The sequence below is a fragment of the Dasypus novemcinctus genome, chromosome 8 (assembly GCF_030445035.2).
Source record: "Dasypus novemcinctus isolate mDasNov1 chromosome 8, mDasNov1.1.hap2, whole genome shotgun sequence".
Taxonomy (NCBI): Eukaryota; Metazoa; Chordata; class Mammalia; order Cingulata; family Dasypodidae; genus Dasypus; species Dasypus novemcinctus.
The window spans coordinates 82,543,747-82,571,135 of NC_080680.1; the positions used below are offsets into that span (position 1 = coordinate 82,543,747).

General features: G+C 47.0%; 2 protein-coding genes and 1 non-coding gene across 6 annotated transcripts in view; 1 reads left to right on the forward strand and 2 right to left on the reverse strand.

Moving 5' to 3' along the window:
• Positions 1-15,488, forward strand: part of POLR1E (RNA polymerase I subunit E) — a 33,514-nt gene extending 18,026 nt beyond the window's left edge. For both annotated transcript variants that reach the window (XM_004457259.2, XM_023588416.3), the window contains 5 exons: positions 3,328-3,424; positions 4,838-4,971; positions 5,936-6,017; positions 6,853-6,984; positions 8,329-15,488. In XM_004457259.2, the coding sequence (XP_004457316.2) occupies positions 3,328-3,424; positions 4,838-4,971; positions 5,936-6,017; positions 6,853-6,984; positions 8,329-8,488 (605 nt within the window). In that variant the 3' untranslated portion in view covers positions 8,489-15,488. The remainder of the gene's footprint in view (positions 1-3,327; positions 3,425-4,837; positions 4,972-5,935; positions 6,018-6,852; positions 6,985-8,328) is intronic.
• On the reverse strand, positions 4,133-4,211 carry LOC111763873 (small nucleolar RNA SNORD88). Its single transcript, XR_002796617.1, has one exon. It is a non-coding gene; the product is annotated as a small nucleolar RNA SNORD88 (small nucleolar RNA).
• Positions 15,489-16,043: 555 nt separating the features above from the next.
• Positions 16,044-27,389, reverse strand: part of FBXO10 (F-box protein 10) — an 85,375-nt gene continuing 74,029 nt past the window's right edge. For all 3 annotated transcript variants that reach the window (XM_004457257.5, XM_004457255.3, XM_071216854.1), the window contains 6 exons: positions 26,682-26,752; positions 24,939-25,091; positions 23,821-24,090; positions 21,899-22,212; positions 20,310-20,491; positions 16,044-17,900 (listed from right to left, as the gene is read on the reverse strand). In XM_004457257.5, coding sequence (XP_004457314.1) covers positions 17,726-17,900; positions 20,310-20,491; positions 21,899-22,212; positions 23,821-24,090; positions 24,939-25,091; positions 26,682-26,752 — 1,165 coding nt within the window. In that variant the 3' untranslated portion in view covers positions 16,044-17,725. The remainder of the gene's footprint in view (positions 17,901-20,309; positions 20,492-21,898; positions 22,213-23,820; positions 24,091-24,938; positions 25,092-26,681; positions 26,753-27,389) is intronic.

Below are 27,389 nucleotides of genomic sequence, written 5' to 3' on the forward strand. Positions count from 1 at the left end.
CAGCACTGCACATGGGCCAGCTCCACATGGATCAAGGAGGCCCGGGGTTTGAACCGCGGACCTCCCATGTGGTAGATGGACGCCCTAACCACTGGGCCAAGTCCGTTTCCCTCTCCCTTATTTTTGAAAGAAAATTTTGCTATATATATTTGGCAATTTTTTGGTTTCCGCACCTTAAATATCCCACTGCCTACTTGCCTCTATTGTTTCCAATGAGAAACTGTCATTTAATCTTATTGAGGCTCCCTTGTATATGATACATTGTTTTTCTCTTGCAACTTTCAGAATTCTCTTTATAATTGGCACTTGACAGTTTGATTATAATATGCCGTGGCGTAGGTCTATTTGGATTTATCCTGTTTGGGGTTTGTTGAGCATCTTGGATATGTATATTCATGTCTTTCATTAAATATTTCTTTGAATATTCTCTGCCCATTTTCCATCTTTTTATTTTTCCTTCTGGGACTCCCACAATGTGTGTATTGGTTTGCTTGATGACATTCTACAGGTTCCTCAGTCTCTGTTTACTTTTCTTCACTCTTTCTTTCTGCTCCTCAGACTAAATAATTTCAGTTGTCTTATCTTCAAATTCCCTGATTCTTTTTTCTACCAGCTCCTATCTGCTATTGAACCCCTCTAGGGAATTTTAAATTTATGTTACTGTGGTCTTCAGCTCTGATTGGTTTCTTTATATAATTTCCATCTCTCTATTGATACTCTCTTTGTGTTCCTATCATTTTCCTTATTTTCTTTAGTTCTTTTCCATGTTTTCCTTTTGCTCTTTGAGCATTTAGGGCCATTTTTAAAGTCTTTGTCTTGTATGTCCAGCTCTGTTCCTCCTCATTGATGGCATCTTATGCTTTAATCTTCTTCTTTGCTTGGGCCATCACTTCCCATCTCTTTGTATCCTTTATAATCTTTTGTTGAAACCTGAACATTTTGATATTTTAATGTGTTGTTATTTCAGTTTAAACTCTGAGGCTCTGTTCCTTAAGCTTGCATCCAGTTAGTTTTATGACAGAGCTCTCCTTGAATGCCAGGATCTAACAAAAAAAAAAAAAGAAGGAAAAAAAGAATACATCCCAGTTTTTCAGATTGACTGTGCATGTGCTCCCATACAGGGTTTATCCATACAATGAGTTTAGAGAGTAGCTCAAGGCCAAGCATAGGGGCCTCTTGTCTTGGGCTTACATGTGTGTAGCCCAGGAATTACCCTGTTTACACAAACACCCCCACTTCCCTAGGAAATAATTTCATCATGGTTCTGGGCACTGCATTGTATGTTCTATAGCTCATAATCCCTTGCCCCAGGCAGCACAACTGGAGGAGAGCTGTGTAAGCCCCCTTTACATGCAGGGTAAGTATTGGGATGGTGTGTATCTCAGGTCACCACCAGACAAATACAAGCTCCCAGTATGTGCAGGAGGGTTACTTTGCTCCCTCCAGTACTGGGACCAGGGATTCACACTGGAAGTACAGGGCAGCTCCACACAAAGCTGGTGAGGGGTGGGGGAAGGGCCAAAGAGTGTGGTGTAAGATCCTACCACTTTTTCTTGATTTGGCACTCTCTGTGTTACTGTGGTCCATCCAGGCTTTTAACTATTTTCTGGAGCTTTGAGAAACATGTTTCTGCCAGCTCTTGCTGGACAATCAAGGGGTGATGGAGCCCTGAAGCATCTCACTCTTGTCATTTCCCTTTTAACTGATGAACAGTTGAGTTTGAGGAATGAGAAGTGTCTTTGCCCTGCGTATTAAAGCTTAGTGACAGGGAAGCGGATGTGGCTCAAATGATTGGGCCTCTGCCTACCATATGGGAGGAGCTGGGTTCAATCCCTGGGGTCTACTGGTAAAAAGAGTGCCCATGCAGCCATCTGAGTGCCTGCGTGAGTGCCCGCGTGAGTGCCCATACAGTGCGCCAGTGCCCATGCAGCAAGCCGAGTGCCCACGCAGCAAGCCCGTGCAAGCGAGTCACGCAGCAAGATGACTCAACAAAAGAGAGTCAAAGGGGAGAGTCAAGGCAAGGCGCAACAGAAACCAGGATCCAAGGTGGCACAAGTGACATGGAACCTCTCTCCGTATCAGAGGTCCCTAGGATTGAATCCTAGAGGAGAAAAACAGGAAGAGAAGACAAAAAGAGAAATAGATGCAGAAGATCATACAGCGAATGAACATAGACAGCCAAAAAAACAGGGCGGGAGGAGGGGGAGGGAAAAAGAAAAGGAAAAAAAAGTGACAGGCCAAGGACTAGAGCCATGTGTGCTGATTCCTTGATCAGAGCTGTTCCACCATAGCTATGACTGCGCTCTTTCTTCTTTCCCTTTATGACTTCAATTTAAAATGCTGGCATCTCTTTCTTCCTGAAGAAATGGCAATTAGAATGAGTTAATTGGAGGCAGATAGTGTTCAAAAGAATATTGAAGAACTTAAATTGATTACCTAGGCTTGGAACATCCTAGAACATATCCATGCAGAGTTAATGGTGTCCCCCATAGAGCAGCAGCCTAGGGACCACCTAGACTCATACAGCACTGAGGATGTCTTGTAGCCTCAGTTAACCTGGCTTTAAGCCCTGCCACTTATCAAATACATGACCTTTAATCTTTTTTTTTTTTTTTTAAGATTTCTCTCTCCTTCCTGGACCCTAGTTGTCTGTTCTCTCTGTCCATTCACTGTGTGTTCTTCAGTGTCCGCTTGTATGCTTGTCAGCGGCACCTGGAATCTGTATCGCGTTTTGTTGCGTCATCTTGCTGCATCAGCTCTCGTGTGTGTGGCGCCGTTCCTGGGCAGGCTGTGTTTTTTTCATTCTGGGCAGCTCTCATGGGGCGCAATCCTTGTGCGTGGGGTTTCCCTAAGCGGGGGACACCCCTGCGTGGCATGGCACTCCTTGTGCGCATCAGCACTGTGCATGGGCCAGCTCATCACATGGGGCAGGAGGCCCTGGGTTTGAACCTTGGATCTCCCATGTGGTAGGCAGATGCCCTAGCCATTGGGCCAAATCCACTTCCCTAATAAGCTTCTTAACCTCTGTAAAGCCTCTGAAAAATAATGAGGCTAATAATTCCTGTCTTGCCTTCTTAATGGATTTGAAGCTCAAATGAGGGAATGACTATGAAAGCTCCCTGAATTATAAATGTAAGGAAGTAGAATTCCCTTCCTCAGGAACAGAACAAATTCTACAGCAAATAGCTATATATATAGATATATATATTATATATAAAATATATATAAAAAAGGAAAAAACAAAACTGGGAAACTGCCAAGGGGCTGAGGGTAGAGCTAGGTAGTAATTTCCATTGTGGTTGGATTATGTTCTTGACCTGCAGCTAGTTCTTTCCCCTGCGGAGTACGAAGCTCTTCGGGGCCCATCTGAAGCTTTCAGGAATGTCAAATCAGAAGAAATACTGAAGATGATTGAAGAGAACAGGTATCCCCACTTGGGCAGGTGGGGAGTCTGGGGGAATGATGTTGGCACAAAATAACAGTCAGGCATGAAGCGGATCCTTTGGGTGTCAATCAATGAGGAGGCATGTCTGTCATCATTTGACAGCATTGAATATTTGGGCTCTGGACTCGTAGTGTCAAGGCTGTGGGTAGTTTTCAAGGGAGAGGGTTGGCCTCCGAGCACAGGGAACCTGGGTCTAGACAAAAGGGTGGTGAGGCCTAGAGCTGGCCTGTGTCTGCAGTACGTTGTGCTTATGCCGATTGTTACTGGTGGGGCTCAGAAGCTGGTCTGGAAAGTGGTGCAAGCTGAGGTGATGGTTTTCCTGCGATGAAGTGCTAGGTGAGGTCTTCTAAAGGTAAATTTATGTTATTTTATAGTACCGTTATTATTCAGAGATTGTGTTCTTCCTTTATTTTTTTTTCTTTTATGCTGATGGTAGTTTTTTTGCTTTTGAGTTTTTTCTGCTAATAATTTCATTTTGAGAAAATAAAAAGTTATTAATCCTGAGTCTGTTCCCCCAATTTTTGTTTTGAAGTATTATTGATTAGTAAAATCCAAAACCTTGGAAAATGCTTTTTTTTTTTAGCCCTAAAGGTCCATTTCTAAACAAAGTGCTCAGGGCTGATTCTTTATTGTCTTATGTTTGGGGTCAGGAGGAGTTGCAGGGAACAGTCCCCAGAGCCGGGGCCCCTCAGACCCCTGGGTGTCAAAGGTCCTGGGGGGCATGGTGTCCATAGGGGTGGTTGGAGCCCAGTGCTGGACATCATGGCTTTAATTTATAAGTAAAGAAGCAAAGGCACAGAGACATAAAGAAAGTTTAAAAAAAATTTAATTTTTCTTTACAAACACTATACCCACCAATCAAAAGCTCCTGCTACACCCCTCCCCTCATTCCCTGGTAACCTCTAATCCAGTTTCTGTCTTTGGATGTAAAGAAACTTGCCCAGGTCTCGTTAAGTGGTAGAGGAGATTCAAGCCCAATCGTTCTGACTCCAGTGCTATGTTCCAGACCACTGAATCAAGGGTGGGCAGATCACAGCCCACATGTCAAGCCTTGCCTGCTGCCTGTAAATAAAGTTTTATTGGGACACAGCCATGTTTGTTCATTTACATATTGTCCGTGGCTGCTGTTGCACTACAATGGCGGTGTTTAGAAGTTGTCATTGGAATTTGTTTGCCCCGCTAAGTCTAAAAAATATTTACTATCTAGCCCTTTCTCAACCCCTGCACTAAACTATGCCCCTCTTGTTATAAGCAGTGATGAGTGTGATGGCCCTTTATTAATTCCGAGTATCTCAGGTGTGAGAAGTGCCTGCTGTTCTCATTGTGAGAGGTTGGATGATTTCAGACAGCCCATCTTGCCTTGATACATATTCCTCTCCTTTCCTGTTTCAGCCACTGCTCCTTTATCATAGAAGCATTGAAATCTTTACCATCAAATGAGGAGAGCCGAGATCACCAGGCCCGATGCATATGGTTTCTGGACACCCTCATCAAATTTCGATCTCAGAAAGTAATTAAGCGGAAAAGTAAGTCCATGATAGGCATTTTATTCTAGTTATTTCCTGTCCATTATTTGTTACATCCTTAGATCAGCTTTGGTGAGAAGAAAATGAATTTATCTGTCCAACTCTAATTTTAACTGTTAACAGTGAGATTTTTCTTGGTACTACTGATCTGCCAAGAGGGCTTGCCAGGCCCTTCCTCTTTCTGGGCTTCCATTTCCTCATCTGAAAAGGAGGGCAGGTTGGATTATATGATTGCTTAGGGCCCTTCCAGAGCTAACATTAACTACTTATATTCTTCCTTAGGGAAAGTGTAATATTGAAGACAAATAAAAAAAAAAATTTAAGGGACTCATTAGAACAAACATCAGTTATACAGGGATAAAAAAAATTGAACTTGCTCATGAAGGCTTGTGGCAGTTTGTATTATGTCAGCTTATTTCTGACTGGGATAGTAGGGAGTCATTTTCGTCTACAGATAGGCTTTCACATACTCATACCCACCTAAAGTTGGGACCCAGCAGGAGATGTCTGTTATTTTAGCCACAAGGTGTATCTTGGTCATTATTATTTTAATTGGGAACCCCAAAAGTCGGTTTTCATGTTTTTCATTATTTGCTTTGTTTTCACAGTACAATCTGCCTTCTTCCTCCCCCCTCCACCCCTGGACTTTCTCCACAATCTGTTTTGCTTTCCAACATCTTATTAATTCTGTTCTTTAGGCCTCATTTGAATCTGTTTTTTCTTTCTTATCCCAAAGCAGTTACAAATGGCTCTTGTGCATGTGTGACTGCAGGCTGAAGTACCCCTGAGCAGATTTTCATTTTAAAGTGGCCATTCTGTTTCATAGGCTCCTGCTTCTCCAACCACATGGTTCTTTTCATTACAGTGGTCCAGATGCTGGTCTCTTCTCCTAGCTCACGGAGGAGGTATGATCTGAGGATTTTGAAAGAAAATAATCAATCTTAGTCTCCACTTTGTGTTGTAGGTGCTCTGGGTCCTGGAGTTCCACACATCATCAACACCAAACTCCTGAAGCACTTTACCTGCTTGACTTATAACAATGGCAGGTCAGGGGGCTTGATTTCTGGAATTTCTGCCTGTGAAGGAGAAAGCAGGTTGGGGATGGGGGTGAGATTGGGGAGTAGGTTCTTGCATTCAGTCACGTATCCACAGATAAAGAGCAGAAAAGATCACTGCTATTTGGAGGGGTTCTGGTTTAAGAAACAGTATATATTATTTTCCCCTCAGAGAGATTCACATTATATTTTGGGGACTATTAAAGGCTCTGGGAAGTCCTGCAGTAAAGACTTACTTCATTTTACACATTTCTTTTGAGGAAGAGGTGGGGCTTGGGAGGCTTGGGGAAGTTGGAGTCAAAACATCCTTCCTGATGTCCCACAGAATTGGTGTCCTGTGGCAAGGTAGTCTTACAGAAAAGGGCAGGCTGATGTGATAGCTTTGGGGTAAGAACCCCAAGGAGCAGACTCGGGCCTCCTTCCTCCTGTTTCCTTGGGTTGTGCTTCCTGCTCCTGAGTGTGCGTGGAAGAATCATCCGTGCCTGAGTTTGGGATGACTGTTTTCCCAAGCAGCCCTCCTGCGTGGACAGGGACAGAGACTTGGAGGACCCTTACCAGGGAGAAACTTAACTGTTCTTTGAAGAAGTGTAGGCACAGCTTTCTGTTTCTCATTTGGAGGGAGACACTGGGATTGACTCAGTGCTCCACTTTTTGAAGGCTTAAGCACCTTTAAAGAGACCAGGACTGGTGCCTGAATTCCCTTTCCTTTCCCTAAGATGAGAGCATAGAGTATATACAGCATCAGGACTGGATGTTTTTATTTTGCTTTTGGAGAGTTGTCTTAGAGTTTAATCTTGTTTCTCCTTTATTCCCATTGATTTTACAGTTTACGGAACTTAATTTCGGATTCAATGAAGGCAAAGATCATGGCCTATGTGATTATACTTGCCTTGCACATAAATGACTTCCAGATTGACCTGACAATGTTACAGAGAGACTTAAGGCTCAGTGAGAAAAGGTAAGCACAACGGAATAAAAAGTTTCCTGTAGGGTGCCTTGTTAAACACCTACAAAACCATGATTTGGTCCTTGTGCTAATCTGTGGTTTTGCATTTGTTCATTCACATTAAGAAACTTGTTTGGGTAATGTACAGAAATGTCTCTGTTTGTTTTGAGTAGAGTGGCTAATTAGTATGATATATTTCTGGTACCATTGGAAAGCATAAAGCACCATCAAGGGAACTGGGTGTTTAATATGGGAAAAACTTGGGACGAGAGGACAGTTTTCAATGAATAAATGATTGAATGAATGAGCACCCAGACATTGATTGCTTTCTCTATGCTATGCATGGTGTTAAATTCTATTATATTATCTCACTGATTTCCCTAAAAACCAATTGAGGACCCTAGGGTTCAGAGAAGTAAATGACTTTCTCAAGGTGACATAACCAAGATGGGGATTAGTTGGGCTTCACATTGAGTCTTCCCATGGCATTTTGTTCCTTTGTAACCTAGCAACTTCCATTCTCTGAATTGCTGTCACTGGGGAGAGGTATTCTCTATGGTCTAGAGAGGTAGAACCCATAGGTGGAAGTTATAAGAAAACCCAGTTTCAGCTTAGCAAAAAGAACTTTCTCAGTCATTTGAGGGGTGACTAGGGGAAGTGTTCAAGGCAAAGTGGAGCTGCTATCTGGAACTTTAAGGCTTCCTTGACTGGATTGGGAAAGTTGGCAGAGATTATCTTTAAGGCCTTTTCTAGCTTTGCTAGAAGGGATTCAGACTGAATAAGGGACAGAACTTTACATAATCCTGAACTGTGCAGTCAGTTGGCCCTTGTCAGTGATTTAGGGGCAGCTGACCTAGGGCCCTGATGGATTTCCAAAAGAGCCTGTGAAAACACCTTGTCTCAACACTTCTAGCAGACCCTGGAATGGTTATTCTGAGGGCTGTCCACAGATGGTATTTTTAAAGACAGTGACATTGAAAAATGAAAGCGAACAGGTTAAAAAAGAAAAGAGAACAGATCCTGGATCTTGTAAATGCTAACAATTCTAGCAAGTGCTCAATTCTGCTTGCTTTTATAGCTTGATTAGAGGAGGTAAAAAAAATCCTTACAAATAGGGATTTGGATAACCTGATTTTCCATCACCTACATGTTTAGTTTCTAACAGCAGCATGTTAAAACAAAACTGTCCACATGATGGCCCTGGGGGATGTTGTCTGCTTCTCTGCTGGGGCCTTGACTCATGGGGGTCCCTTTTGCTATTCTGTGTTTGTGGCTGGAGCACGAATGTACCACTTTTTCCCTGAGAAGTCACATTCAGAGGTGTCTCTCCATTTGTTTTGTTTGTTTGTTCCTTAGGATTATTGAGATAGCGAAAGCACTGAGACTGAAGATATCTAAAAGAAGGGTGGTTCTGGCACCTGACAGGGAAGAAGATCACAGACTGGGCACTCTGTCCATCCCACTGCCTCCAGCCCAGACCACAGACCGCCAGTCAAAGCGGAGGAGAATTACCTAGATATGTGCTTTCCATACAGAGCATTTTGACCACATCACTGCTTCTTTTCATTTTTATTTTTAAAAAGAAAGGAAAAAAGACACTTTGCTTTGTGTATCTATAAAGCCAACAGCCAGTATCTCAGCCATGATTGTCTTAGGTAGAAATATAAAGCAATGGCCAGATTGGATTGATCTCTCTGCTTTGGTGTTGCTATGACTGTAAAATGACATGTATTGCTCATGTTGGTTTATGTGTGTGGATTTGAGAGGTAAGGGCTTGGGGAAGTTGGAGTCAAACATCTCATCAGGCTGAACCCTGGGCCAAATCTAACAGATGAAGGTTTATGGGGAGAAATGTGAAGTGCATGCTTAGGTCTGGAAGGACCAATGGAGTGCATGGTGGGGGAGGAGGTAACCCAGCAGGGCTGGAAACAGCAGCATTTGGCTTTATTAGTAGCTTACTGTGGGTCACCAGTGTAATGGACTTGCCCAAGCAGGCTTAGTTTGAGGCTGCTGTACTAGGGTAAGCCAAATCAAAGGAAGTGATTACACCAGTGGCTCTGCATGGCTAAGTCCTTGTTAGCAGGCAGGGCGGGGCCAGCTCCAAAAGCTGCACTTTTGGGTGGCATGAATCAATTGTTGTAGGTATCTTATGAAGAAAGAGACTTAAAAAACTATGGGTAAAGTACTTTAAAGTTGTTGGAAGGGCTAGAAGAGTGGAAATTAGCAGGTTGCCACTAGAGCTACTGAATTCAAGAATACACTCCTGGCATGGCTGTCCATGGCTCAAGAAGCTACTTATGGGGAGCGGATGTGACTCAAGCAATTGAGTACTGACTTCTTGCTTACAAGGTTCTGGGTTCAATTCCCAGCCCCAGTACCTCAAAAAACAAAAAAACCCAAGAAGCTACTTATGCTACCACAACTAATTCTTGAACTTTTGAAGCTGGAATGCAGAGTTCAGCCACCTATGATTTTAATACCCACATTTCCATCCCCCTGTTTGTCAGTACAGCCTTAAGATCAGGAAGCTGGCTTCCCTCTTCTTTCTTGTGTGAGTACATATATGGGAACCTAATTTGCATTTAGAATCCTAGCAGCAAGGGAGTCTTGGAATTAGGTGTTAGCTCTGCAGCCTCTGCAGTTATTGGAGGGCAGATGAGAGGGAGGTTGGAATGGATATTGACTGCCATCCAACTTTATCTGCTACTGGAAAGTGGGGAAACTGTGTCCACAGGAGTGCCATGAGGATGGGAAGGTGACATGGAGGGACTAGGGTAAGTGGCCAGCACCCAGTCTCAGATCTCCAAGGCTCTTCCAAGGCAACAGGAGCAGGTTTCTGATGCCCAGTGCTGAGAAGCCAGGATCAGTGAAGGAAGAGAGGCAGAGTTCAGCTCTGTCTGAAAGTGAGAAAGGAAGATGTTTATACAGCAGCTGGGCCATCCATTAGGGAAGTCATGGCAAAAATGGACCTTGGATGAGCAATGAGGGTAGGGACAGTTCGTCCTCATATTTCTTTGAGTCTTGGGATGTTATTGTTGGAACCACTTCTGTGGCAGGGCCATGCCTAAAATGCACGTTTACTGTGGTATGTGCTTTATCTCCATGACTCTGTTCCTGGTTGTGGCATATTTTATCTTCCTCCAGCAGAGGTGTGGGCAGGAAATTTAAATGCCCCTTGTTTTTATCTAAACTGTTAAATCAATTATGTGACTGTGTTGTAAAAATGTTCTGATTTGTCTCTGGGAAAAGGAATGCTAATATGCTTATAGGGTAGAATTTGTTACCATGAATATTCTTCAGACTCTGATGGGTTTGACACTTTGAGGCTTAATTTCCAGTAATGATGGGACCACAGCATGTGAGCAGACCCCGCTGAATATTCTCTGTCCTAGTGGGGAAGGAGCCTGTCTTTAGTCACTTGCATGAAGAAGGGTGGTATTGGCGGGAGAGTCTAGGATGGCAAATAGACACTTGCACTGAGGTATGACAGCATATGTACCGCACTAAAGTAGTGATGCATCTCTTAAGGGCGACTGTTTTCTGTACCTCAGAGAGGTGTGTGGGCCCTTGGGAAAGGCTCAGAAGAGGACCTTTGTTGAACATGAATAAGACCTGTGAGAGTGCCTAGCACATATACGTGGTCAGTGTCTGTTGAATGAGTTCTAGTAAGTGAACTGTACTTTCTTTCCTTGGCAGGGTTATTAGGCAGTAAACATGTATAGAATAATGGAATTATCTTATGTTTCTTCTGGCTATGAAAAAAATTATTTGCCAGTACATTCAGAGAGGATACCTTATCTACCAAGTTATTTGTCAGAACATCTCCTATATCCTTGTGGAAGAAAGGGAGACTATTAGGCTGGATGCCCATACCCTTAAGATTTGTAGTTTCTTTTTTTATTTTAGACTCATATTGTTTGTTTGTTTTTCTGATATATTTTCTTAATTGTATTTTTTTGAAGATACATAGATCACAAAAAATGTTACATTCAAAAAATATAAGAGGTACCCATATACCCCTCACCCCCCCAAACCCCACTCCTCCCACATCAACAACCTCCCTCATCATTGTGGCACATTCATTGCATTTGGTGAATACATCTTGGAGCACTGCTGCACCGCATGGATAATAGTTTACATTGTAGTTTTTATCTCCCCCAGTACATTCAGTGGGTTATGGCAGGATATATATTGTCCAGCATCTGTCCCTGCAATATCGCTTAGTGTAGTTTCTGAATGACATAGCCTACGGGTGTTGATTAACAATGAAATCAGTCCACTTCAGGGAATTCTCTGCCTGTAGCCCTGGCCTGTTGGACACTAACAATGATGAGGTCAAAGAAGATATATTTAACACATTTGCAGAGGACACTAACCTGGAAATAGCTAATTAGATGGCATTTTTTAAGTCTCCATTTAAAATAAAATTTAAAAAAACTTTATTTTAATGTAATTTCACTCTAGAGAAAAGTTGCAAGAATACCACAAAGAACTCCTGCCTACCCTTTACCCAGATCAGATTCTTCAACTGTTAATTCTTTTTCCCTTTTCTTCATTCTTCATTTCATATATGTACTTTTTTTCCTGAAACATTTTAGATAATTTGTGGATATCATACCCTTTTATCTGTAAGTACTCCAGTGAGTATGTCCTAAGAGGAAAGACTTTCTCTTACATAATCATAGTACATTTATCAAAAGCAGGAAATATAACTAACAAAGATAAAATTATATAATCAGTCCATGGTTCATAGTCAAATCTTGCCAATCAACATGTCTCTTTAGTCTCATTTACTCTGAAACAGTTCCATGGCCTTTCTTTGTCTTTTTTCACCTTGACATTTTGAAGAGTAAGGTTATTTTGTAGAGTATCCCACAATAAGGGGTGTTTCCTTATGATTAGATGCAGATTATACAGTTTTGGCAGGAACGTTACTGAAGTGACATGTCCTAACTGCTTCACCTTGGAGGTCCATGGTTTTGGTTTGTCCTATGCTTGCTGAGATTAACGTTCATTACTTGGTGATGGTTGTGTTCACTCCACTGTGAAGTTACTGTTCTTTTGTAATTAATAAGAAATTTGTGAAGGGATACTTTGAGACCACAGAAGTATCCTTTCCTCATCAAACTTTAACCCACTAGTTTCAGCTTCCGTAGATGATTCTTGCTGAATCAGTTTCTAAGGTGGTTGCAAAATGGTGATCTTCCAACTCTGTCATTCCTCTTAGATTTGTTACTGGTGCTCTCTTACAAGGGAGAGCTGTCCTTTCTCCCCCATTACAAAGTATTTGTTCACTTAGTTACTAGTATTGACTCTTAGATTCTTATTTTGTTCCATGAATTCTGTTACTATCATTATTTCGATGCTCAGATTGTACCAGATTTGGCCAGGTGAGTCCCTTCAAGCTAGCCTGGAGGGTTTTTCCTTCTTTCTGGCACAAGATATTCCAGGCCCATGTTGTATCAGCCTTTTCTGCAGGGTCCCTGGCCCTTTTAGTGGGGCATGGTAGATGGCGTTTTGAATGATAGGCTCATCTAGAAGTGAAATACAGTCCTCACAAACAGGCCTGGTGTCCCCAGCTGCACTCATGTAAGAACTACTTTCAGAGCAGAGGAAGTGATGATACTGAAGAGCTTAGACTGTTCCAGGAGGGCAGTGCCAGGCTTGACTTCATTATAAAAAGGCAGCTAACTGGTGGATGGGCTCAGGAGCCCCATGGTTGTAACCCCCTAGTAAAGTTCTGGAGAAGTAGTGAGAAGATGCTAATGGGGTGAGCATGCCCATGTTGGGAGACTACTCAGAGTCGGAGTAAGCCCACAGGCCCCACGTGCACCCACCGTGAGGAACCATTTGGAGAGAAGACTTTCTGTGTGTGCTGTCAGGAGAAGGAAGGTGGTCGCAGAGCTGCTGCTAAGGAGAGTCTGCTCATGTGCTACTCCACAACCCTACCCTAGCTCTTGTCTGACCACACAACATCCACCATTCTCTGAACGCAGGACCTCCTTGGGATGCCAGAGCAGTGACCTCAACAGGACCTGGAAGCCTGGATGGTGAGGTTGTTGGTCCTTGGTGTGCTCATACACACCCATCACCAGGCATTGGTGTTTGGGGCCAACTGGCCCTGGCAGGGATGGCCAGGGAGGACACAGTATGAACTGCTTGGGTTGGGAGCAGCAGGACCTCCTGTGAGCTCTGTGCCAGGGTCAGGCTTTCACCTGTGCCAAGTAGCCCTGTGGAGGGCCCCTAGCCACTAGAGTGAAAGCAAATGGCCCTAAAGAAACAGCGCCCTTAGAGAAGCCTTTCTTCAGATCCCTAAGTGCTGTACCACAGCTGGGGCATCCCTCCTATGATGTAGGACAGAACTCCTGAACTGCTTTCTTTGGACTCCCCCAGACTCATTTAGGCCATTGGATTGGGTCTAAAGAAGATGACCAAGGGGGTGGGGGTGTCTGTAAGCTGCCATAGATAAGAGGAACCCAGTGGCAGGGCAGATCCTAGGGAGGTGAAGATACTAAGTCTTTGGAGAGCTGTCACAGGGCAGAGAGAACAGAGGGAAGAGATGTCCTGTGAAGGGCTCCAGAAGGTATAGGTGCTACGAATGGGGTTGGGTTTTGCTTGCTTGTTCACTCACCCCCCATTCAACAAACAGCCCTGCCCTGTGCCAGGCAGTGAGGGTCAACAGTGAGCAAGGTGAGCAAGGTCGCTGCCCTCACAGGGCATGGAGTGGTGGAAGGCAGAACCACATGAATCAACAGGTGAATCCAGGTCGGAGGACTCAGTCCCACTGTGGGCCATGTGGGGAGGGGAGTGGTACAGGAACTTGGAGGGGCTCGTCCTAACACATCTGAAGAGATCAGGGAGGTTTTCCCAGAAGGGATGACTATGGAAGATCCTGAGGGACAAGTAGGATTTAGACAGGGAGAGATTTGGCTCAATTAAGGAAAAATGTAATGTTTAGATGGGATAGGCTGTCTTGGTCAGCTCTGGCCTGTTGTGTGGGAGAGCCCTGCCCAATCAACCCTTATTGGCTCTGGCAAATCTGTCTCACTTCCCCTAATTCGAAACAGCTAGTATGAGTGTTGTTTTCCTCCCGCTTCTCCTCCAAATGATAGGCAGGAGGTGGGCCTGCAGTGTGCGTTCCAGCTGTTCCTTTACCTGCCACCGAAGCCCTAAATAACAGTCCTACCCACACCTGCCTTTAAGAGCCTAACATTTGACAGGGAACGGTCACCTGCTGGTGAAAGATAAACATCACCACTCAGTGCCTCAATTCCTTTTGTGGAAAATGGGGGCCACAACCTCACAAGCCAGTGTTTAATATACTATTGACGGTACACAAGATGATTCTAGGTGGCACACGGATGTATCATAGTCCATGAGGTTATGCTGGCTATGCTACACTGCAGCAACAAATGACCCCCAACTGTCCGGCTTCAGCAAAAGTTTATTTGCTTGTGGTACATGTCTACAACAGGGCAGCTGGGACTCAGCTCTGTGTCACCTTCACACTAGGGCCAGGCTGATGGGAGCTGCCCCGTCTGATCTGTGGCTGGTCTCCTGGTAGGGAGAGAAAGGGGAGATGAGGGCAAGTACACACCTGCTGACTCCTAAAGCTTCTCCCTGGAAGGGTCATAACCGTGAACGTCAGCCCATCCTCAGCCACATGGCACTCATGATGGCAGTGGGGCAGGAGCGTGACATTCTCACGGGGAGGGGTATCACATTCTAAAGCATAATCCATCGGAATTGGTGAAGATTTTCATTCTAATAGTTTATTTTACTGTGTATTAGAAAACACTCGTCTTTCATTTATAGTAGTGGTATAAATGTCTTTTTGTTTCAGTAAAAATAGATAATGTTCCTGGATAGGCTCCTAGAACAGAAAAAGGACATTAGGTAAAAAAATAAAGGAAATCTGAGTAAATTTTGGACTGTACTTAATAAAAACTTATTGTGGCAGTTTGAGATTATTTATGAATTCCAGAAAGAGAGATTGTTTATAAACTGGCCTGTTCCTCTGGGCATGATACCCTTTGATTGTATTAGATTGAGCTGAGATAGTTTTGATTAAATTATATTAAGATTAGGGCTTTGTTTTGACCACGTAAGTAAGGTGTATAATTCAGTTTAAGTCCCTGCCCTCTTGGTGGGCTATATAAATGGACACTAACTCAAGAAGACATGCAGAAGATACAGAAAAAGAAAGCTTTTTGATTCTGGAGCCCTGGGGAGAGATGAGCCATTTGCCTGATAGTTCACAGCTGACCTTGTGACTCTGAGACCAGAGCAGCTAAGAAGCCCTGAGAGATGAGCCCTATGCCAGCCTACAGCTGAGATTGGAAGAAGCTGGGTCCATGGAGCCTCAAGAGGAAGAAGAGAGACCAGGAGAGATCGCCTGCCATCTTGCTTCAAAGTATGGGAACAGACTTTGGCGAGGAAGTAACCTTGAGTTGGACTCCTTAGGGCCTTGTAACTGTAAGCTTTTGCCCCAAATAAATACCCTTTATAAAAGCCAACAGATTTCTGGTACTTTGCATCAGCACCTCTTTAGCTGACTAAAACATGTGTCAATATTGGTTCATTAGTTGATGTAAGATGTTAATAATAGGGATGAGGTGTGGTGATCTGTGGGAACTCTACTACCTATTTGCTAAAATTTTCTGTAAATCTAAAACTACTCTAAAAAAACAAAGTCTATTAATTTTAAAAAAAGGTAAGTTAGGTTTAAAAAAATTAAGTACTAAATTTCCCCTCAGGTGACATGTAGATATAGCAAAAGTTGAAGATACTGGGTAGATGACAGAAATTGGGAAAATATTGTGTTAATGGCTATGGAAACCCTTTGCAGGACTGGAGTTACAATCCCTGACTGACACATCCCACCCCTGAAACCCTGAGAAATGCAGCCCTTCCAGTCCTGACTGGAATGACTGTGGGAACAAGATGAATGGGGAAGGTGGTCTTTGGGGCTCGCCAGTCTCCTTCAGAGGAAGCACTGGTGCCTCTGGGGAAGGCGACGGGTTCCACGCCAGCATCCAGCCACGGGAATCCCCACCCCCATCAAATGCCTCTTTTAAAATATAGTACTTTATTTTGGTTATTGAGGTTTTCATAGGACTTGGTTCACAGAAAAGTCATCTTACAAAATAATAAAGGCAGCATTTTATACAGCGACTCATATTGGGGCCACCAAAGAGAAGTGCTAAGGACAGTGCTGGGGCTGGGGGGGGGGCATGCTGTTGTGCCCAGAGTCCTCAGGGAGAAGCCAGGGCCCCTCCCCCCCCAGCAGGCAGCACCAAGGGCCTAATGGGACCAGCCTGGGAAGTCATCTGGTGAAGGGCATGACAGCAACCCCAAGAGGCTGGTGCAGGCCCTGTGTGGAAGGCCAGGGGGGAGAGGGGCGTCCAGGCTGAGCCGCTCCTGCATCCAGCCCCCTTCCTCGGGCAATGGCAGTCCAAGCCACTTGGCTCTGGAACCTTGACACGTTCACAGTACAGTTCCGTAAAGCCTTGGCAGCTAGCCTTCCCCTCCTCACTCAGGCCACTAGCCCTGCCCCAGTCCTGGGCTGGTGAGGGGGACACAGCAAGATCTGGCCTTATCTTCAGGGACAGAGAACAGACCTGGACAGCTCCAAAACAAGGCAGAAGAAAATGCTCGGAACCCTGAGAGGGAGGAGAGAAAAGGCTCCTGGGATGCAAGAGGAGGGAAAGAGCATTGTCAAATGGAGGAAGGGGTGCGCTCCGTGGAGGTTAAACCTTGAGTAGTGGGTGGGATCAGATATGAGTAGATGGCAGAGAAGGGCATGCCAGGAGGAGGCTGTAGCGTGAGCCAAGGCACAGAGTGGGAAAACGGGAGGGGCAGTAAAGGCAGGTGGTCATCCATGAGTGACCATGGATACCTACGAGGGGTCCTCCTTCTGGACCAGTCTGTAAAGCTGGGGCCCAGGAGGGGCAGCTGGTGTGGGTGCTCTCACATGGGATTTGAATTTTCCTTCTGTGGCAGGCACTGAGCTACTGGCCTGAGTCTGGAAGCTCTTTGAGGTGGAGCAGAATCGCATACATCACCGCATCCACCCAGCCTGGTGCCCACCTGCAGTCCTGTTTTCAGCATGACCCCTTGTCACTGGGGTAGCCCTTCCTCACAGGTCCGTGTCCAACTGTAAGAGAACTGTCCCTTTACGTAAACCCAACCCAACCCTTCCAGCCTCCACAAGCAGCTGGGAGGCTGTGGTAGTGTCCCTGAAGGTCTGGGAAAGGTGGGGCAGTTGCCTCTTCCCACCGCACCAGAATCCAGGATCATTTCCCTCCCCCAGGTGTAAAACTGCTCTTCCCTGAGAAGAGTCTGTGTTTGGTGGGTTAAAAGGTGGTACCTTGTAAACCAAGTAGAAAACTGACCAAACCTCAGGGATCATGTGATCTTCCCTGACTTCACAATCACCACAAGAGCTTGAGTGACTGGAAACCCACCAACCTATGTCCCTTCTACTCCTTGAAAAGCATTTCCAAGTTCCTTCCTGCTAAGGTTTGTGGAGGGGAAGGGTCTTGGATGTACCCTATTTTTCGTCCCCAGGGGGACTAGAGGCCCAGGAGCCTGTTTTTTGGGGAGGGAGGGGGTGGAGTGATGAGACGAGGAGGGCGAGGGGCCTGGAGTCTTCTCAGGCACTGCTTCCATCCAAGGGGCTTCCCCTCTCAGTTCTTCTGAGCCCCCGTCAGGGCATGTGGCCACTGCTCTGGGAGTGCTCTCAGCTCCATCCTTACAGGATGGTGCAGAAGATGCTGCGGTTGCTGTGGTATCCACCTTCCACACGGGCTGTGATCCTGGTCGCCATGGCTGCCACCTTCTGCGCACTGTGGGCTGCAGAGGGGCCCCTGAGAGAGTTTTCAAGGTGAGGCCGTGCCGGTGGGTTCACCAGGCGCCACGTATCAGACCTGCAGGCGCAAAACGATAGTATATGAACTCTCTGAGGTCTACAGCATTTGCTGAGGACCATGTACAATCATACCTTTGGACCTAGATCATTTTGGACCTAGATGTTTAAAACTGAGTGTAGGTTTTGTCTCTCAAGTTAGTGGAGAGACCAGGAGGTGGGACTTGTGTGAGACTAAGGGTGAAAAGTCCTGCATTCTAGTTCTGGTTCTGCCATCAACTGTGCCTGTAACCTTAGACAAGCTCTCTTATGGGCCTCAGTTTCCCCATACGTCAATAAAGAATTGGTTGAGATCAGTGGCTTTCTTTTACCTTTATTTTTTTTCTTGTCTTTACCTTTATTATTCTTTAGCTGTACGACCATAAATGTTTATAGAAGCTTAATTCATAATCATAAAAAAACTAGAAATTACCTCAATTCCTTAAGCTGATGAATGGGTAAACTGTGTGGTACATTCAGGCAATGGAATGCTATCCAGCAATAAAAAAGGAAAGAACTTACATGTAACACCATGGATGTATCTGAGATGCAATAGGCTAAGTGAAAGAAGCCAGACTCAAGACATACTGTGTGTTTCTTTTATATGAACCTCTGGAAAATGCAAATCTCATGGGGTGGAGAATAGATCAGTGGTTGCCAGAGGCTGGGATAAGGGGATTTGGGGGATTGATGGAATTACTCTCTAGTTTCATTGTGGTGGTGGTTATATGTTTGTCAAAACATATGTAAACTGTCCACTAAAAAGGGCGAATTTTATTGTGAGATATACCTAAATTAAAACAGACATACAACAAACTCTTATGAAGCAGAATCTTATTCAGAAGCTTAATTAAGTGAGAAAGGTAAGAATGAATTGGGGGTAAACTTCTGGAATGGTGGCATGAGGAACTCCAGGGCCCTGCTCCCCAGCAAAACTGTATTAACTAGTGAAAATTAAAAAACAATAAACAAACCCCAAAAAACCCAAAACCACTATTTGAAGTCTGGAAATTTCCTACAGGCATACAGCAAATGAGGAAACACTTAGTCAAGAAGACTTACTAAATTTTGGTAAGAAGAGTGAGAGTCTGTGGCACTTGAACCCATGACCCACTCCCTGCCCCATCCCAGTTCAGTTAATGGGCGCTCCAAGCTGGGTGGGTGTGGCCATGAAGACGGACCCCCTGCCTGCAGCTTCTATGAAGGGCTACCTCCCCAGGAAAGCAGGTGACCAGCATTTCCTGTCGCCCCAGCTCCATTTTGCCGCACAAGCTAAATTCCCAGCAAGCACCGCCCCCAGTGGCAGTGGAGGCTCTGCCCAGGAGCAGCAGGCCGCACACACTGGGGCCCTGACTGCCCTCGCTCCTGCTGCGCTGGTAGAAGTTCCACGCAGGGAGAACCAGGCTGAGAAGGCCAGCGGCTACCGCCCCCACTAGCCCCTAGCCCCTGGTGAGCAGGGCCGTGCCTCCCACAGAAGCAGGCCGCTGTCTCTGTGCCCAGCTCCAGAGCAGTGGCTCAGCGATTCCGCCCAGATTACAGCAGCAATACAGGCTGTGAGAGCAGAGAGCCTTGAAGTGCTCCCCAAGGAACGGATTTTTCTCGAACAGAGTATGGGGTGTTCAAGCCAAAGGGTGCACTGAAAACGATGGCGATTTGGGTGAGCAGGGAGAGCAGGCAGGAGGCTGCTGCAACAGGGCAGGTGGGATTCCCGGGCCAGGGCTGATCGTAACAACAGAACAGCAATGCTGCTTTACCACCAGAGCGGCTCAACACCCACCAGTCAGGGCAGGGTCCCTCCATAAACCACTGCAACAGCATTACTGGAGATACAAGCCGCAGGCCAGGGTGAGAGGTGTGGGGGGTCAGATGCAGAATCAAGAGGACCTGGTGACAGGCTGAATTTTGGTGTTAGGGAGAAGAAGAAGGCAAAGGTTTTGTTGTCAGAACAGTGGGTGGATGGTGAACAAGGAAGAACAAAGAGGTTTTCAGGAGATGAGTGTGTGGCATACTGTGCAGAGGTACTCAAAATGAGCAAGGGACAGCAGCAGTAGCAACTAACATTTTTGTAATAATGCAGATACACAGCTAGGTCACATGATCTTATTTCATTGGCTACAAAGCAGATATGAACTGGATTTTCCTAAGGCTCAGAGATGTTATGTAACTGGCCAAGGTCACACAGCCAGTAACTGGCAGTGAGATTTGAAACCACACACCCTTGACTCTTCAACCTTGGCCCCCCCACGGATTCAGGCGTTGGTCCTCAGCCCCGGCTGACTCAAAGCACAAGCACAAGCCTTTAACTAGCCAGAGCTGGAAGCTGGCAGGATGGCAGGGAGCAAGGGCAGTTACAATCACTGGCCTGGGCCTGGCTCCCCCAGTGACCTCACTATGGTTCTAGAGGCTATTTCAGGCAACCCCAGGCACTTACTTTTTCTTGAAGACCAGGAACTTGTTGTTTTGCATGACACAGTCTCGATTGTTTGAGATCTGCTGGAAGATGGTTTTATTGGTCTTGCCCTGGAAGATGATGTTCTCCTGCACCAGGGCCTTGGCTCGGCCCCGCACTGCAATGCCGTAGGCCCGGAACGAATGGATCCGGTTCCTCATTACCTGGGAGAGGAGCCAGGCAAGTGAACCATCAGTTATAAAACTGAGAGGGAAAGAGTATGCTGAGTAGGTCAGCACAGAGCCCTAAGAGCTAAAAAAGGATATCAAGACCAGCCTTTGAGGAGCAGGGAAGGCTTCCTGGAGGAGGTGACAGCTAAACTGTCAGGGTGTACCAGGTGTAGAGCAGAGGAGAGGTGTTCCAGGAAGAAGGAAACAATGTGCAAAGCCTGGGAGAAAGGGAAGGAGGCAGGGCCGGAAGCCAGGGCCACAGGCAGCGAACTGAGGCAACAGTGCTCAGATGCAAAGTCAAGGAATTCTTTACCCCTTGCCTAAGTCACTGACTCATGAAGCCACAGAGCCGCAAACAGCCTGCGGAATCGTCATTCCACAAGGGCAGGGACTGGGTCTCTTTGAATCTACACTAGAACCCTAGCACTCAGCACAGTACTTTGTATAAAATGGATGCTCAGAATTCATAGAAATAGAAAGTAGATTCATGTGATCTATTTATCTTTAAAAAAAAAAAAAGAATAATTTTTAAAAATAGTGGAAAAAAAAGATTACTGGTTAGCAGGACAGGGGCGGGGTCAAGTGGGAATTGGGTGCTTAATGGGTTTAGACTTTCTGTTTGGGTGATGGGAAATTTTGCTAATGGATGGTGGTGATAGTAGCGCAACATTGGGAACGTAACTAATGCCACTGATTTGTATATCTAAGTGGTTAAAATGGGAAATTTTAGGTTGTATATATGTTACCACAATTTCAAAAATTTAAAATAGATTCTCACAGGTCACAGTCCTGTGGGGAAAACAGATAGATAGAGGAAGGGAGACAAAGGATGAAGGATAAATGGATAAAGGAACGATAGAAAGCAGTGCAAGAAGTGTTGGATGAGGCAGGAAGGGGAGTGGGCACCGTGGAAGTGCAGGAAAGGGCACGTCAGAGAGCCTGGGAGATCAGGGAGGACTTCCTGAAGAAGGTGGCAGCTAAGTTCTAGAAATGGGGTGGGTAAAGGGGGAAATACCTGGGAACAGTGAGTGCAAAGGTCCCCTTAAGCACTGTCTGCATACCAGGTCTTATGCAAGATTTTTCTGTTAGGGGAAGGGAGTTGAAAGAGCTTCGACCTTGACCTGGAGACCCTGCAGATCCCTTAGCTGGCTCCCAACACCATGGCTCTTGGAGGTGACCCCTCATCCCTGGCTTCCTGCTGGTGAACACCTGCTCTTCCTTCAGGGCTCAGTTCTTACGTCCCCTCCTGTGGAAAGTTCCACCAACCTCTGCCAGGCTGAGTTTTGGCAGGAGGCAGCCCCGAGCGCTCAAGGTTCTGCTCAGCAGAGAGGGCACGAGGCTCTGCTGGAGCCCTGCACTGTGCGGGCCCCACACGTCGCACACACGTGCGCACACACACACCTTCGTGTCGGACCTGGGCAGCAGCTGCAGCCCACTGCCCCGGTTGCCAATGATGTCATTTTCGATGACCACAGTGCTGTCGCCCTTGGTGATGATGCCGTGTCCTCTGTTATCGTAGATGCCATTGCCCCGGAGCTCCACCTTGCACTGTGCCTCGACCTTGACCCCACTCTGGCGGTTGCAGGAGATGCTGTTGTTAGCCACCCGGGTGAGCTGGCTGCTCTGGGCCACAGTGATGCCTCGGTCCCCATTAGCATGGATGACGTTGGTGATGACGTGCAGTGCCTCACTGCTCTGGACGTAGAGTCCCGAGGCTGTGGGGGGGGGGGGGGTAGGGAGGAGGGAAGGCGCAGTGCGGTCCCAGGGTCAGCTCTGGCAACACCAGTCAGGAAGAGCCTTCCCTGAATTTTATCGGGGAATGAACCCAAGACCTCGTCCGTGTGAAGCAGGCACTCAACCCCTGAGCTACACCCACTCCCCGTATATTTTCTGAGTCAGAAAATTTATCAAGCCAAGTATTATAAATTGTAGAAAGGAAAAATGGTGTTTGGGGCTGTGTATGTTTAGAGACACTATGTGCTGGAGGAAAAAGGAAAAAAGCAGCATGACTTAGTCAGAAAGAAGAAATCCTGCCAGGCAGACCAGGAGCAGGGGAGGATTTTGAAGATCTGACAGGAGCCAGAGGAAGGGGTGCGCCGGGAGGCCCGTGTGGAGGACAGCGGCCCGGCTGTCCTGGGAGCTGTCTGCGCTGGGAGTCTCTAGGTTGCGTCTGTGGGCTTGGTTGAGAACAGCAAAAATAAATCTACTACTGGTGAATTTACATAGCTTCGCCTGTCCTCTACTACTGGTGAATTTACATAGCTTCGCCTGTCCTCCTAGACAGCAGAGCCACATGGAGCAAACCTGTACCGGGAGGTGGCAGAACTTATTTTTGGGAGAAGTGGACTGGGGCTGATGGCCACTGATCTCCTGCCTTCTGCTATCCCTGAAGAAGGGGCTCCCCTGGGACACAGATACTTTTCCAGTTGTCCTTCCATGGAAAGGAATGGAGAGCCATCTACGAAAGCTGACTCAGACACAGAGGCAAGGGTTTACCAAACCTGGCAGATCATCCAGATTATTTGGGGAGCTTTTGAGAAGTTGAGATTATAGGCCCCACCCTAGCTCAACTGAAGACCCATCTGTGGACCAGGGTCCAGGAATTTGTATTTTAAACTAGCCCTCCCTCCCCGGTGATTCTGAAAACCAGCCAGATTTGGGAGCACTGAAGTTAGAGAAACTCCACAGTATAATTACTTTTCCAACTTAATGAAAATTAAATACCTACTACTATTTTGTATCAAGTCTAAGATAACATGGTTTAAAACAAACTCATTTTCTGCACCTCTAGGAAAGAAAAATAAACCAAAAATTACCACCAGTTAAGCCAAGACACATCTCAGCAGAGATGTTAAAATTTAAAAAATGTGTCCTAGGAATGATTTTAAATGGACATGCTAGGTGTGGGATTTGGCACTGCAGGGGCATCACCAAGCCTCGGCGCAAGGGGCACCAAGGAGCGAGATTCAGCTCCTTGCTTCATGTTCTCGGCCTATTGGAACTGACGAGACCACCACAAAATAAACACAGTCCAGGGGCCCCACAACAAGTGCTGCTGGGAGTGGGGGGAGGGCACAGTTCAAAGAAGGGAAGGATGGAGGAGTGTATTCATAATGGGCTTTGACGGTGAAGATGGGTTGGGACAGGTGGGTGGGAGAAAGGGAATTTGAGGAAAGAGAAACAGCATGAGAAGTCGAGGGGCTGGGCAAGACCAGATTCCAGCTCAGGGAACAGGAGGACCACGGGCCGGGAGCATCCGGCAAGTAGAGAAGTAAGTGACCAACAGGCGGGAAGGGCAGGAGCAGAGCCGCGCAGGCACGCACCTCCACTGTGGTTGATACTGTTAGACTCAACGAGAGCCACGGTGATGGGCCGGCGCAGCGGGTCCTCGTCCTTCTCCAGCTCCGTCTCCCAGAGGATGGCGTCCCCGTCCTCGCTGAAGTTCTCCTGGGCCCCGTGGCCGCCCGGGAGCTCGCTCGAGCCATCCTTCTGGCTGAACACTGCCACTCCGTACAGGCCGTTGTAGCTGATGTGGTTGCTGGTGACATGGGGCAGGCTGGACGACATCATCCACACTCCACAGCCTTTGTTAGCTGCGACAGCGAGAGGAGCTGGTCATGGACACCCAACCATGGCGGGGGCGGTACCCGGTGTCTCCCCAACAGGGGCTGCCACAAAGGCTCTGGCTGGGAGACAAAGGGCCTGAGCGGCTGCGTCACACAAGGAGGATAACAATCTCCCAATCCAGGATGACTCCACAGGGTGTAAAAATGCTCTGAGAACTGTCAAGCCACGCTTCCAGGTCAGAAGCACAAGCCTGGAGTGACAGTGCCCAAGAGGCCCCAAGAGTTCCTCCAGCCCAGCCTCTCCCTGACAGAGAAGAGAGCAGCGTGGCCACGAGTGCCAACACTGGAGCCATGCTGCCTTGGCTTGAACCCCAACCCTACCACTTCCTAGCTGTGTGACCTCAAGCAGGGTACCGAACCTCTCTGTGCCTTAGTTTTCTCATCTTTACAGTGGGGTTAATAACTGTACCCACCTCAGAAGGCAGTCATAAGGATTAAATGTGATAATGCATCTAATGAGCCTAGCAGAGAGTTGGGCCTCACAAAATATTAGGTATTTTTATTTCTATTAATATCATCATCATGAGATGTAGCCCAGAAAGACTAAGGTTTTTGCCTAACGTCACAGAGTGCGTAAGAACAGTTTTCCAGGATTACCCTCTTTCCCCCATTATATTTTCAGTTCTCTGGATCAAAAGCAAGGACAAGAGCCAGAGATCAGATTCCTGCGTGTCAGAGTTTAAATGGCGCTGCCCTTCGATGGGATCCAGTCCCTGCCTCCTGCTGTTTCCCAGACGGAGCCTGGGCTGACACCTGGGCTTCGGGCCTCCCAGGCCTGGGGTCCGCAGCCCCTTCCCCCGGAACAGGTGCCTCACCGTAGATGGTGTTTCCTTCTATCAGCCCTTTGCCTTCATCTCCCACAACCACGCCGTCCGAGTAGCCGAAGCAGATGAGGTTGCTCCTGAGGACGGGGACCGCCCCGCGGCGGATGTCCACGCCTCCCCACTGATTCTCACGGATGACGTTCTCTACGGCGAGAGGCAGAAAGGAAGGTCGGGAAGAAGTCGACAGGGGCCGCCGCCAGGGGAGCGCGAGGCCCGGGGCAGCCGGCAGAACGGGTGCCCTGGCCTTCCCTGTCCGTGCTCGTACCCCCCACCCGCCTGGCGTTGGGGGTCTCAGGGGCTGGTCTGTGTTTGACTTGGCACCGCTGTGTGCCCACTGGCCTGGAGCACTGATGGCTCCGCGTACGCTGGCTGCACAGTTTGTGACGCGTGCTCCACACCCAAGCCAGGCGCTGGTGGTGGGCACAGGCGCCCTGGACGATGGCATGTGTGTTTGTTTCCTAAGTTCACATCTTTTCCTGTACACTTATTGTTTATGTATGTGCACAGTGAATGACACGCTTCAATAACATTTTATATAAAAAAAGGATAAAGTGGCTTCAGGGCCCCCGGACCAAGGCAGACAGGGATGTCTGTCCCGAGGGCTGGTCAGGGAGGGCTCAGGCGGAATCCAGCCCGGTCACCGCCAGCCGCGGCCTTGTATCCCGACCTTGCCTTTCCTCTCCTCCCTGCCTGGGAACCCCCACCTCAGGAGTCAGAAGGCGTGGTCCTGGGGCACCGCTGCTCCCGGCACGGTGGCACGGCAGACTCTCGGCCTTCTGGGACCTAAAAGCCCTGGGTGACCGGCCCCCGACGGCCCTGGGGCTCTGCTTTCGGCCACCCACCCCTGGCCCGCACTCCGGTCACACGCGTGATCTCGCCACTCTTCCCGCGCGTCGAGTCTGCTCCCACAGCCGGTTCTGCGTGGAGGGGTCTGTTCCCAGGCCTCTTCCTGTAGTTCAGGGTCTGGCATATATATCTCCTTCCCAGAGAGGCCTGCCCTGCCCGCCCAATCTTAAAAGCCTGGGCAATTCCTCTATCACGTAATTTTAATTATCTTTAGAGCAAAAACAGAGCCACAGATGGATTCTTGTATACCAGTGTTCACAATAGCATTATTCACAGTAGTCAAAGGCTGGAAACAAGAGTCCATAAAGAAATGAAAGGATAAACAAAATGTGGCATGCGCACATAATGGAATATTATTCTCCCGTAAGAAAAAATGAAGTTATGAGACATGCTGCGACATGGAAGAAACTTGAAAACATGCTCAAACAAGCAAGACATATGAGGACAAAAATTAAATGATATCACTTATAAGAGGTGACCAGAAATAAGCTTATTTGCAGGGAGAAAGGAGATTATTGGAAGTGAGGAGGGTGAGATGGGGAAGGAGGAAGGGGGAGTGTTTACTCGTTTAAGGGAAAAAAAAAAAGAACTTGTAGGAAATGAAAAAAAAAAAATCTTTAGAGCAGGCAAAAGTCTGTACAAAAGCTGAGAGGAGGGATTCAGCTTGCTCGGCATAAATGTTTGTGGAAGTGTTATGTGAGCATCTAATGAGACCTTGCAAGCTCTGGGCCTGGCGAAGAGCGCCGCTCGCCACGCAGGCCCCCTCCTAACAGGCAGGGCCTGGGGCCAGCGCACTGTTGAGAGAAGGGGGTGCTGAGGTGAGGGAGTGGTGTACGGGGCTGCAGCTGGGTGGGAATGGCCCCCGCTCCAGGTATCTCCATCCCGTACCTGTGATGAGGCCTTTGCCATTCTCGTTCACTGCTATGCCGGCAGCACGGCCCTTGAAAATATGGTTCCCACTAAAATAGAAGGAGAACAAGGCAGAGAGGTGAGACCAAGGCCCTGATGTCCTGCTTCAGAGACCATGTCCCACCCCGGGTGACTGCCCTCTATTGTGGGCTTCCCGAGATGGCTCAAGTCCACAGGGGCATAAAGCCTTCTCTGAAGTCTAGAACCCAACATTTAGAAATCTTTAATTATCACTGAGACAAGCTGTCCAAACACTAAGCCCCTAACTATGCCATATAAGCACAATGAGAGCCACTTCTCTGTGGCCTCTCAACCGTCATCCACACGTAAACCACATTGTACATGGATGTCATCACGGTGCACAGGCCACAGGTTAAGTACTTCATCTTGGTGGTATAAAGAATTCCTAGAGGCCATTTCAAGCTTGCTTAGAAGAGCTTTGGTCCACATCCTGAATTAGGCACAACAAGCCAACAACCTTCTGTTTGTATCCAATAACGACCCTTCATCTTATTTTCAACTTAATCACCAAGTCACTGAATAACAACATAAAATAATGACATACCTTTAAAGATTTGAAAAGGGGGTTTCGAGAACAAGAGAAGGTGAATTCAAGGGAAATACATACCACTTAAATACAACCACTTTATTTCAAAGTGACATCATGTATGTAAAGCTTTATAAGGG